This window comes from Pectinophora gossypiella, chromosome 2 (assembly GCF_024362695.1).
Source record: "Pectinophora gossypiella chromosome 2, ilPecGoss1.1, whole genome shotgun sequence".
Classification (NCBI taxonomy): domain Eukaryota; kingdom Metazoa; phylum Arthropoda; class Insecta; order Lepidoptera; family Gelechiidae; genus Pectinophora; species Pectinophora gossypiella.
In genome coordinates, this window is record NC_065405.1 from 8,694,153 (window position 1) to 8,707,043 (window position 12,891).

At 35.9% G+C, this 12,891-nt stretch overlaps 1 protein-coding gene across 9 annotated transcripts in view; it reads left to right on the top strand.

The window, feature by feature from the left end:
* The window catches only part of LOC126376559 (potassium voltage-gated channel subfamily KQT member 1), a 38,628-nt gene that overhangs the window by 17,414 nt on the left and 8,323 nt on the right, over positions 1–12,891 (top strand). For 7 of the 9 annotated variants that reach the window (XM_050024097.1, XM_050024043.1, XM_050024052.1 and 4 more), the window contains 4 exons: positions 89–276; positions 493–647; positions 4,535–4,651; positions 12,057–12,127. In XM_050024097.1, coding sequence (XP_049880054.1) covers positions 89–276; positions 493–647; positions 4,535–4,651; positions 12,057–12,127 — 531 coding nt within the window. The remainder of the gene's footprint in view (positions 1–88; positions 277–492; positions 648–4,534; positions 4,652–12,056; positions 12,128–12,891) is intronic. The other 2 variants (XM_050024059.1, XM_050024067.1) reach the window with 1 other exon arrangement.

Here is a 12,891-nt window from a genome sequence, read left to right on the forward strand (position 1 = left end):
ATACATCCTGCAATTAGGTCGTGTAAATACACAATTTTTTGGGCCCGCATTTAAGGAATATACCTATAAAGTTTTGTATTTTTCACAGGGTATTTTAGGTTCGGGTTTTGCATTGAAAGTACAGCAACAGCAACGGCAGAAACATATGATAAGAAGGCGGCAGCCCGCGGCCACGCTCATACAGGCGCTGTGGCGGTGCTACGCAGCTGACGAACACTCCATGAGTATAGCCACCTGGAAGATTCACCAGATTCCACTACCTAGTCCGCAAACTAGGTAACTCGCGCAACTTTCTAATTATCTTGTTATTCAAAATTCAACAAAGGCGACCTTCCTTCTATTTGCACAACTATCTCTACCACTTAAATCACACCAATTGAGCAACAAACGCGAAATTCGACGTTCAAACACATAATTTGATAAAGCTCACTTGCTTGCCAAACACAGCCATTGGTTCATGGTGGAATAGTGACGTGTGTGTTCGTTTGACAGTCGAGTGATGAGTGCGTCGTTCAAGAACAATGCGTCCTTTGTGTCGCGGTTGCCGACGATCCGACGACACAAGAGCACGTCACTGCACTCGCCCGCGCCGCACTCCAAGCCGGCGCATCACCGCTACGACGTCAACGCCAGCGCAGAGAACCTCGGTAAGCCTCCGATGAACCAAAGATTCCATACACATATATATCTCATCCATGTCGACAAACAGCTCAGATGCAAGCGCATTATTCAACGCTATTGTTGTCAATATCTATCCGAGGACACGTAAACTTTAACATTTACTTCACTATAATGAAAGTAGATTATTTCAACTTATAGTTCACTTAACTATTCACTGTTATGACGAGATTTATATCACGATAGAAAGTTATTGCTAACGTTATGTTAAAGTTTACGTCTTACTTACAAGTTAAACATAATGTTTATTTCGTGCTGTTGTGTACACCGACGCAGTCAATGTTTAAATGCGGTCCGCAAACTAACCTCAATGTTTTACTACACCGCATCGCATGTTAGTACGACATTTCTTTCACGGATACGTGTGAATACCAGAATACTTCAAACAGTTCCTAACGTTTCGCTCGCTAACGATTCGGCCTATATTGAAACAAAAATACGAAAACTTACCGCAGAGAAATTGGCAACCGACATCAGGAAACACGATACACTACAATACCTCTAAAATGAATTGTGTCAAATATTGCACTATAGTTATTGATTTACGAGGAAGAACAGAAAGACAAAATTACTGAAACAGAAACGAACAGACAAATACATCTGGCTGTGAAACTTCAAAGAAACACACGCAAACTAAGCACTTTTCAACATCGTGAGAGCTTTCATGAACAGTGGAAACACTTGGAGAAACTGAAATAAAATATCAAGCTCTATATCTGGTAAAGATCACATTGATAATCACAATGCTATGCAGTGTTGACCGAGCGGAGTGTGACATGAGTATTGCCCTGTTTCGTAGATAAACATACGTCGGGCGAGGAGCATGCGTGTTGTCTACTCCATTGTTGGAAACGCTGCTTTAAAGGTTCTAATCTTCATCTTTTAGACGGCACTATGGCATGAAAGTTACGATCGATAAACTACTGCGTTTATTATTGATTCTTATTAGTAAAAACTTTCCAGAAATATGTGAATACACGAAAGCGAGTATGTTGCTGGCGTAGCATTGAGTCCGGACGAGTCCTACTTCCGGCGATAATGACTACGTCTTTGCTCCAGACACGATTGCTGAAATCCTACTTCTATTTCTTTCTATTTTATCACTTTTTGAGAGAAATGCACCTTCGTAGATAAAATATCGCTTCAAAACTGATTGCAAACAGAAGCTTGACAAACTTTGAGCGGAAAAATGGCTTCTATGATTATGATCGCTTCTGCGTAGGTATTATACATGCTAAGGTAGAAACGAGGAAATATTAACGTGTATTGAAATAAATTACAAGGGTTGCATTCATTTAGCATCATTTAGAAAGCGGTTCACACAGTGAGTTTCCAGAATTTGCAGGCCAATTTAGTGTACGATGTTATTGGAATGGCTTCAACCAGAGCTTTTGTTTTGAGTTTTAAACGACTGAAACTATAATATCTAATACTAATTTTACATCGCTTTGCATTATTTTACTATGCATGCCAGATAGCTACTAGGAGAGCTGTAAAATATGGATTTTATTTCAATTCGGGATTTTTATTACTATTTGGTAATACTTATAAAAATGATTTACTTATTGTATAAGAGTAAATTTCCCCTTATTATAATTACATTGTTACGCAAAGGACAGTCTCCGCCTGTCTTTGCTTTGTCTTTCCCGTTATAGAAATATCGATAACTAGTAAAAAGTACAATTTTATAAGTCGAACTTATATTTCTGAAGGTATTGGAATCTGAATTGGTTTACAATTGTGAAAATATTATGTTGTAGTAATACGCAAACAATACAAATAACACAATAGAAGGAAACTACAGAATTCAGGGTAATGTCGACCATAACAAAGTTACGTAAAGTCGAGAAGAAACATCATTAAATTATTTCTGGCCTCAAACATTTATTGTTATTCCCTTAAGGAAGTACTGGGAGACGAATTATCTAACGTCTACCTCGCTATAAAAGAGTCTACCTAATTATTTTCTCATCACGCTCTACGTCAAAGCTGTCTTGAACATTAGCTTTACTTTCTTTATCTTTGCGTCTAACTAAAGTATTTTGCGCGATCGTAGTTCGTATACATTTAGACGCTTGGATTTTAAAAGTAAAAACTACAGAAGGGGACGGCGCACCGGGAAAATGAAAAGCTTGTGAAACTTGTCTAGACAGACAATGACTCGCGTATGAGAGTCCTCGCTTAAAATTAACAGTCGCTGATTATGCTTAAACTTTAAACACAGACAGTATACTAGATCAAGGTACTTTAATAAAAGTTATCGTGTATACCACTCCGTGACGAATTTTGTTTGTGCTCTGGAGAATACATTTCTTTGACCAACAAAAACAAGAAACGCCATCAGTAAACAACTTCAGCTGTCATAAAAGCAAAGTCGGCTCCTCTCAGAGCTCTGATATTTATCTACTGTAATTCCGCACATTCCCAACGTACCTACCTACTTATAATTTGTCATTCTGCAAAATAAACGTGGATTTATTGTAATCCAACGCAATTTGATAAAATATTTTTATCTCTGAGATGCGATAGCGTCTCTCATCGTTTTAATTATACCTTCACCTTATCGTCGTGTTGGTGTCGAGCTTTATCTACGTCCTGATCTTTATACTTTTTTAAACTGTCCCGTGCCATTATTGTACTCTTTTACGTTCACAAAATATTTATGAGTTTATTAAATTGTGTTGGACGGATCATGAAAGCGACGTTCTTAAAGCGTTTGCACCTAAGTAAGAAAGAGATAACAAACCGATCGATAGTTTGCTCAGACATTAAATGGCAACTGCTGCATTGACCTCATTATTTAGGTGTTTCTTTGATGCAGCTCTGAATGGTATCAATTACAACGTTATCAATTAAGTATTATTATGTTATGAGTACGTAACGTTCTTTGCCTTTTCATTACCAAATATTTAAATAATAGCGCTCTAATCTTTTAATTAAATTACATACACATACATACATACGATCACGCCTATTTCCCGTTAGGATTTGGGTACTTTATAAATAAAGCTGATAGACCGAGAAGCTTGAGTAGAACAAGATATTTTTTTCGCAATGTTATCTGGCGTCGTTAATGTTTTTTACAATATTACCATCAAACCTTATTATCCAAGCACAAAAGACATCAACGCAAATCAATCTTAATACAATTTACATAAGAGTTATTGGATGAATCTAAACCGTATTTACAGACGTAAAAATTTGCGTCTGTATTCTCCTTGGATAAAACTTAAAAGATCCGACGCTTTTGAGATTTAGCTGAACCCTGTAATCTTAAACGAGATGAAAGAAGAATCCTACTTAGCATAAGCTATAGGGCACGCGCCACGGTAAATTTAATTCAGAGGACTTACGTACTTCTCATTCTTCAAATTATTTGAACCAAGGTTTGAATGTGTTTTCTTATGTGAGAAATTATTAATTTATATATACTTCGGCGTATAACAGTTATTCATAAATATTTATTTATAGTTTCTTCTCACATATGCGTTGAAACAGGCTTTGTAAGAATTATACATGAAGGCAATTTTCAGACAATAGTAACCTCAACACGACGCATTTACATCACAAAAAAGAGTGGACTGACAGGCAGACAGGCGGATTCATGCTTATGATTAGGGTAAACCCTGGAACTTTTCCTTTTATTACTTACTTCCGTAACGCGCGAACAATTGTAAATATCGAAACGCGATGCTCTCAGATCAATAGTATGTTACAATAGTATGTTCTTCCCTATTGTTAAGGGGAAATAACGTAATTGATAGCAATAAGTGGTAGCTAGGGTCGCTAGTGGTGGTGAGTGTCGGAGCGACACGTGGAGCAGCATGTTGAAGTGAGCGTGTGTGTGGGTTGGCAGGCGCGTCCCGCGCGAGCCGCGCGGCCGCCGGACGCGCTGCGCGCGCGCCGCACATCAACCCGTCACACAGCGAGGACTCGGTCGCCGAGACGCAGCTCTCCAAGAAAAATTCCGACGGTAAGAAGGCCATGTCCGCCTTGCAACATTCCTTCAATACTCCATGTTTCCGTTCTAGACCAACTTGTTCGTCTGTTTACTTGCTCGTACTGTTGCTTCTGAGTAGCTGATCTTTAACTTTAGATAATTAATTCTCAGGTATATGTGTTAGTGATCACTAAACTTATTGTTTATTTAGTACCTACGTAATCCTTGTAATACTTAGTCACAATTTTAATTTTACAATATTGTTGAACAATATTGCCTATCTCATATTTTTACAACGATTGATGTACTTAAGTATATCTTAGACTTGATAAACATAGAAAATTAGTTGTATTAGTAGATATCAAGTTTGTGACTCTTATTAACTCTCATCTATATTGGTTTGTAACACGGGCTTTCATTAGAATTACAAAATCACTAAATTAAATACTGACATTGCACTGAATGATTAGATGGTATTATTAATAATCAATTTACATGGTTGTTCATAGAATATATAGGTAGTACCTAGTACTGGTAGTAGAACTGTATTGTGGTAGGTTGGCGTGGCTAATTGAATATCACGGGCGTCAAGTCGACGACCGACGTAATCATGTGTCAGAGAAACGTGACGTGTGACACGTCTCCGCCCCGCACTGCATAATCTGTAGCTTGCGAGGATCTCCAGAGGACCGCGCGCCGCGTGCACACCCGCCGTGTGTGTAATGCGCACCACACCATCACTTATAGGAAACGCAATGTGTGAACTGAAAATTATATTACTATTAGGTTTATTATATTACTATCTTTCTCCCACTGGTATCGGAATCTCACCGAAAGCACATTTTTATTGTGCTTCATAACAACCAAAGTAGGTGAAATCTCGATAAAATGAATCCTCACGGAAAGTTTATAACGAATCCAACCTACTGTTTTGGGGTGCGTCAGTCGCCTAAAGAAACTGAAGAAGTCGAAACTCAATTCCCTGAAATAAAATCCTCTTTACGACCTCCTAGAGACGTAAAAAAACTAATAAAGAAGTTGATTCAACCACATACTATATATTATCTAGTATAATATCGTAGTTATTTAAATGTTAATTATAATAAGTAGTACATTTCGTGAAAAATGTGTTTGTTGTCTTGTATTATTTTATTTTCTTTATTTAAGGTAACTAGAAAGAACAATAAGTAAGAAATCATACAAAATATCATCAAAATCATAAAACGGTAAAAGAATTGAATTCAACAATCATATTTTTCAAAGGAGTTACGGGCCACGGCATACATGAGTTATAATATTACGTTATACGCTCGTAAAGGTTCAATGAGGGCCTTTCCAGACTACGATCCCTAAAGAAATATAGATGGCATTCTACAAAGTTGTCTTCGTTTATCCTTCTAATTTTATGGATGACAGACATTACGCATCTTTGTTTTTGGGTACAAATGATGGCCCTTGTTTTTACACCCAGGCATAAAACACATCTTCCACCCATTGCAGCCAATCAGCTCGCGACACCACTTCAGGTCCCCGATACCGACCCCGCCGGCGTGGTCGACGATTTCCCTCATTCAGCGCTTATCGCTATCGACCCACTAGGGTCGATTAATTCTTTCAAATATTTTTCCTCTTAGACGACGCCCTGAGCCGAGGTTCGCGCCCAACTGGGCACCCTCAGGCCTGTCGTCTTGAACGTTGGACTATGTGAGAGCCTTCAGCGCTCCCCATTTGTCCGGCCAAGTAGTTAATGCCATCTGCGGCAAATCTACAATAAGTCACATTAACACCCTAACATAAAATAAAGAGAAGCAATATAGATAGCAACATAATTCTATACCATATCTGAACCAAATATCAAGCAACAGTTACTTTAATATACACCTCTGCCATTACACAATATTTTTCAATTAAATAAATAATTATGTAACTACACGAGCAATGAGAAAATAGGTAATTAAGTATCATGTTAAATCTGTACAGCGCACTCTCTATTGGTTTTTAGGGAACGTATGCTGGAAAGTCCCTTATTGAAAATTACAAACTCTTCCGCGTAGAATCCTTTCACTTTACGATGCGAACATGAGGTATGGTCACGAGCATTAATATGTAACACTTTGGTACCATGTCACATTAACTTTTTGACAAATTAAACTGTAAGTCTCACTAAATGTCAAATATGTTAGTACGACAGAGTCCTAAAGTGGGTAAGTACATTATATTGCTCATGACTGTACCTACTACATTATCCACGTCTATCGTAGTTAAAAAATGCAGTAAATTAATAATAAAAACTTTTCTATACTTAAGTAAAATTATTTCCTTCGACGATTCAAAGGAAAGCCCGATTTTCTTTGAATATCAGTGTATCGTAATAAATATTAACAATGTCCTATTATACCGTTGTTGTATTTTAGTTTCAAATATTTATTTCATAGAAATTAAACATTATTGAATTTGGTATTTTCGGTGTTGGGCGATCCATTATCGTACCACGTCATCAATCAAAGTCGTAGTACTAGAGATATCTGCTCTTTGTTCGGGATAAGAGAAAAGGCTTAGTGAATATTGACTGAAATCGCGAAGCTACAGCCAAGCTGTATTATTCTATTGTGTCAGCTGTCTGACTCATTTTATTGGGCACTACAGCAAGCAATTTCGAATCAAACCCCTTAGCATAGCTTTAAAACTGATATATTAAAGCTGCATTAGAAAATAGACTATTAGTATGTTTTTTACTTTTTTTAGAGTAAACTCGAGACCTATATTATCAAAACACTCGTATATAACAGGCGTATTAATTCGTTTAACGTATGTACAAAACACTCTTGACCGTTTTCCAATTGTCTTTAATTTCGCTCAAACCTTTACTAATGATGCTTACTTATAAATGACCTCTCAACCTCCAATAGTGTAGACGAAAGGCAAAATTCCTATTAATTTCAGCATTGTTTTTTTTAACGGCATTTTTACCATTATATGAAAACTAAACCAATTTTGATAATATTTGCACTATTCCCTAAGTGATATGATACTTAATTTTATAAATAAAATAATTATTGTAATTATTAAATGACCTACAACGGCTTCACGTAGCCTACTAACACTAATAAGAACTTCCTTCATACAAAGGACATCAACGAGTTCATTAATATTGTTCTATATTATTAATGATTTTTTTATCATACTTAATTTAAAAATAATAAAAAAATATTGGCGACCCTTGCACCGTTTCCTGGGTTGGAAGATACTTTAATTCTTTAAAAAAGTATTATTAAAGTTAATTCTTTAAAAGTATACTTATAAATGAACAAAAATTGATAACCTTCTATTTTTGAAGTCGGTTAAAAATAAAAATAAACACATCGAACTGCTTTTACTTGAATTGTCTTTTCCAATGATGTATAAAACAGACGAATTGCTTTTAAATAAGTATGTTAACTAAAAGCTCTATTAGAATTTCTTAACTGTATTCAAATAGCCTTCATCCGTCCCAATTAGGAAACGATTGTCTTAAAATAGGATTGTAGATATCTTGAAGGCAAGCTCGTAGACTAATTCAAACCGTTGCGTTGTCTTGGACTTATATCTCTCAAGAATTATACCTGAAGATATCTACAATACTTTTTTGTGTTTCTTTTTTAAATTATTTAAACATCTGTACTTTTGCGATGGAAAATTCGACTTGATATTATCTCAGTTGATACCAAGTAGAATTTTCCGTCGCAAAAGTATGGAACTTGAAATATAATAAGAAAATAATTTTCATGAATTTTCTAACAGGAAATTCCACTTGATATCAACTCAGAATAATGAGCTGAATCATCCCCCTTGAGACTTACACAAAACTTTGAGGGATGGTTCAGACCATGATTCTGAGTTGATATCAAGCGGAATTTCCTGTCAGAAAATTCATGAAAATTATTTTCTTATTATATTTTCAGTTTCATACCTTTGCGACGGAAAATTCCACTTGATATCAACTCAGTATCAGGGTCTCAATCATCCCTCAAAGTTTTCGTTACGATGTCACTCTATCTATCGTAAATATTTAGGAGGGAAATGAATTAACGAAGTCCTTTTTGATTTGGATAAATCTCACTTTACCTAAATTATAGACACATATGACTTAATCACAATTATTGTTTGCTACTTGGGGTCCCGCTGCTAAAAATGTATTACAAAAAAATTAATGTACTTATAGTGTAATTCATTCCGGAGTTGCAAAATTGTAAGAAATAGGAGTTAGGAGCAGCAAATAACCCAGGCATTTATAAGATAAATAATACTCGTGAACCGATGAGTAACACAAACCAGTTTCGAACCGTTTCAAAAAAATAAAGATCGATGTTTCCTTGGACGTCATTGCAGCCATATGGTCGGATTTTACTTTACTTATTATTGAAATGCCATAATTGGGTAGTTTCCTAGGTCAAAGATAAATTATGAAATTCTGATTACCACATATAGACACATCTAAAACTAACAGAAAACGTTTCCTTTTATCTATTTTAATTAAGAAAAATGTAATAATAAGTGAGATATTTTGTCACGTTTTTCTATGACGCCACATCTTGCTTTTTCATACAAATTCCATAGTAAGTAAGTCATTTCATATTTTGACGTCTAGTAAAAAGTAACTGATTTGACTAATTGGAAACTACCCTGGTATAATTTCACACATTTCTTCGGAAATAAACGCGTTTCATATTTTCTGACGTCACTCATTGGAGATATGCTGCGGATGGGATTTACTACTTGGTCGGACTAATGAGTAGCGCTGTTGACTCTCAGGCGGAAATAAGCTAATATGTAGTACTTCGCCCCACTGCTTTCTCTGTGCCTAATCACTCTTCTTCAAAACTAGAGTAAATAGGCATTTATTGGGTAATCGTGTACCGCCTTAGGCCACATCTTCACTTACCATCAGTTGAGATTGTGGTCAAATGCAAGCCTATTCTTATATTCTATAATAAAATAAAAACACTTTAAATACTTAATCTTAATTTTGCTGGGTAGTAAGACTCGCTGCATAATAAACTACGTCCCACTGGAGTCCTAAAACACAGGCTATCCTAGTTTAGGCTCCAGCCTCTACAAACATTGTATTTTTGTATGTATTTATGTATCCATGTGATTTTTTAGAGGAAATAAAGATTTTACTTACTTACTGCTCGGCACAGCGGTCTCCTCAGCACGGGAGTATGCTCCTCCAGCTAATTGACGAGCGTTATAAAACAACTTACTAATTCTTTTTGCAAAATATAGCCCGGAATGTTATTTTTTAATGATAAATCAAACACAGATTATTATAAATAACAAAATACCCGCTTGCTATGCCTACTGCTATCAGATAAGATAAATGTTATAAAGAAACCATCCTTCTAGGGCAGTCGGGTAACAAAATATAAATTCGTACTTCAATTCCGAAGCTCAAATGCACCTTTTTTGTTACGAGTCGTCGTGCACTCGTCTACTCGGCGCAGTTGGACGTTTTTATTCGTTTATTTAAGTTTGTATGTGAAACACAAGTAACATTGAACATTCTATGTATACCTAAACAAACCGAATTACACTAGATGATGATTGATAATGAATTATTATACACTCGGGATTAATTTTAAGCACCTTTATCTGTAGATTCGCGTAGTATTTTTCATATTACTTATTTATTACAAGATTTTATACGTGAAAAAGCTTATAAATAGTAACGTAACGTATACCTACCCGACTATTTAGTGTAAAGCAAGTACGGTAACGTAACGTCAAAACTCCTTTTAACTTTTTATCCTAAGTAATGTCCACTTAGCATCAGCAAATATACCTACTCCAAAACGTATCCTCAACAAACATCCAACGTGAGATAAATCTACCTTCGCTCCAGGATAAAATAATTTAAAATTTTATACGCAGATTAATGTAAAGAACAGGGATCAGTGGTTTGTAAAAGTTCCATCATCAGCAAAATTATTAAATATCATATTTAATTTATTAAATGAAAATGATATTAAGGTAGCGTGCCGCAAATTGCGGCGGAAATCACGTCGTGTGTATGCTGAAAAGTCCTATTGACCCTTTGAACACACTCGACGGAGTCCGCTCTACTTTCTAAGGACGCTGTTATCCACACCATGCTACATTCGTTTGCAACATCATTGTACGTCATCATCATCCCGTGGTGTTCATCCCCCTTTCTATTTCAGGCTCCGCTTACCCAACCTGAAATTCAAATTCAAAATTCAAAAATTGGGGAGTGTTAATGACGGTCTCCTTGGTTTGTCATGTCATTTTTATTACGTTCTATTGTTATTTTAATGTCTTTGACAGTTTTTCAATAAAAAATCAGCTAAGAATATTTTTTTGTTTTCGATATTCTAATTCAATGTATGCACTCTCAACAAGTGGTTATCTTTATTCAGTAGGTAACATAGTTACACTTTGAATCGTCTCTTTTTTACATAACGAAAATCTCATCTGTCTAAAACTGCTGCAGCTTCTCACAACCTGTATAGCCGGGGAAAAGAAACTGCAAGAAAAACTCCGGCACAGGGCCCTAGAAATTCTTTAAAAAAGGATTGACAGCTCTGTTTTTTACAGAAGCGACTGCCAGTCTGATCCTACAACCCTAAAGGGCAACTACTATAATCACTCATTAAGTACATAACGTATGACGTAAAATATTTACAACAAGGATTATACTTATTCATGATTTTGTTATTTTACTACGAAAATTGAAATAAATAACCTTTAGTAAATTGTTTTTATGGCAGCTGAATAACAAATGGTAGCGTAATTTAAAGAAATGACGTTTCGAATAAAAAGGTAAAGAAACTGTTCATCATTCACGCAAAAGAGATACAAATGTTGAAGTAATATTTTCTGAAAAACCCCTCGAAAAAATCAGGATTATTTCGGTCCGGATTTCAATTTAGAACAAGGGTTTTCCTGAGAATTTACTTACGGAACCTTCCGGGCACACTTCACGCCCACCCTTTCTTTATGAGAAACTTCAATTATTTTGCTTGTCGTAACTTCACAGTTAAATCTTGTTCTAACTTTATTTATATTCCATTATTAAGTGTAAGTATAAGAATTTGAAATAGGACCCAAATGCTAAATTGAAATGTTGTGCAAATTACTGGCAAACTTATTCGCGTACCTACCAAGCTTTAATCTGAAAAACGGGGAAAAACTAAGTACCTATGTTTTTTAATTACGTTAACTTTGACAATGCAATTTGAAACTTGTGTACTTAATTGGACTGTAGTGGAGGTAGTAACGAGAATCTCGGTCGTTACCGGACACTAAATACACCCTGTAGCGGCGTGCACGGCTCAGCACACCTGCCACTCGCCGCACGCGGCCGCCGCCGCCGGCGCGCCGCGCACCGCCTGCCTCCGACCTTTAGCCTTTGATTATTGAGAGGTATGTTTTTGTGCAGATGAGGACGAGGAGCCGCGCTGCGTGACCCTCACGCCGCGACACAAAGCCGCCATTCGATTCATAAGAAAGGTACGAACTTCTTTTATTCACATTTCAAGTACTTACCAACTTGTTATCACGTAAGAAACACACAAACAAAATAATTTGCATCATTATTTAAAAAACGTTCTCGAATATTCGAACAAATATATTACGAACAAAATAACACGACTGAAATACCGTCACACTTTGCTAGATTGAGACAGAAGGGCAGAACACAAAGTTCAAAGTAAAATTCTCGACATTTGATCAACAACAAGTTAACCGTAATCAACATTAAAAGTCAAGTATAATATAGAGTAACGTATATAGTAGTTACCACGCTTGAACTTGGATGTAAACTTCACTATGTTTCAGCTCACTAGTCTCGATTGAACCACTCTAACTTTCCTGTGGTAAAGCAAAAATAATCAACGCAAATAACAAAACATCGTGGTTTATATTAGGTACTGTCGAAACAAATGAACTACCATTCTTAAAAAAACGTAGTTTTTACTGCTAGAGTGTTTCTTTTTGAATTTATCATGTCAACTTAACTAATAATTCGAGTTTGTTTCAAGCGCTGTTAAAAAATATCTACACCAGTCAGAGTAAATTCCTATATGTGCGTAATGTGTATTTCAGATGTCGAATATCAAAAACTTTGAATTAAAAGAAGTTTATTATATTATGTATAAAATTACTTTGAACTGCATACAAGTAGTACAACCATTGGTTGACTTAGTAAACTTTTCGATTTATAGCCCGTTTATATATTTGCAAACTTTACCAATTTAACCAGATTTCATCAGTCG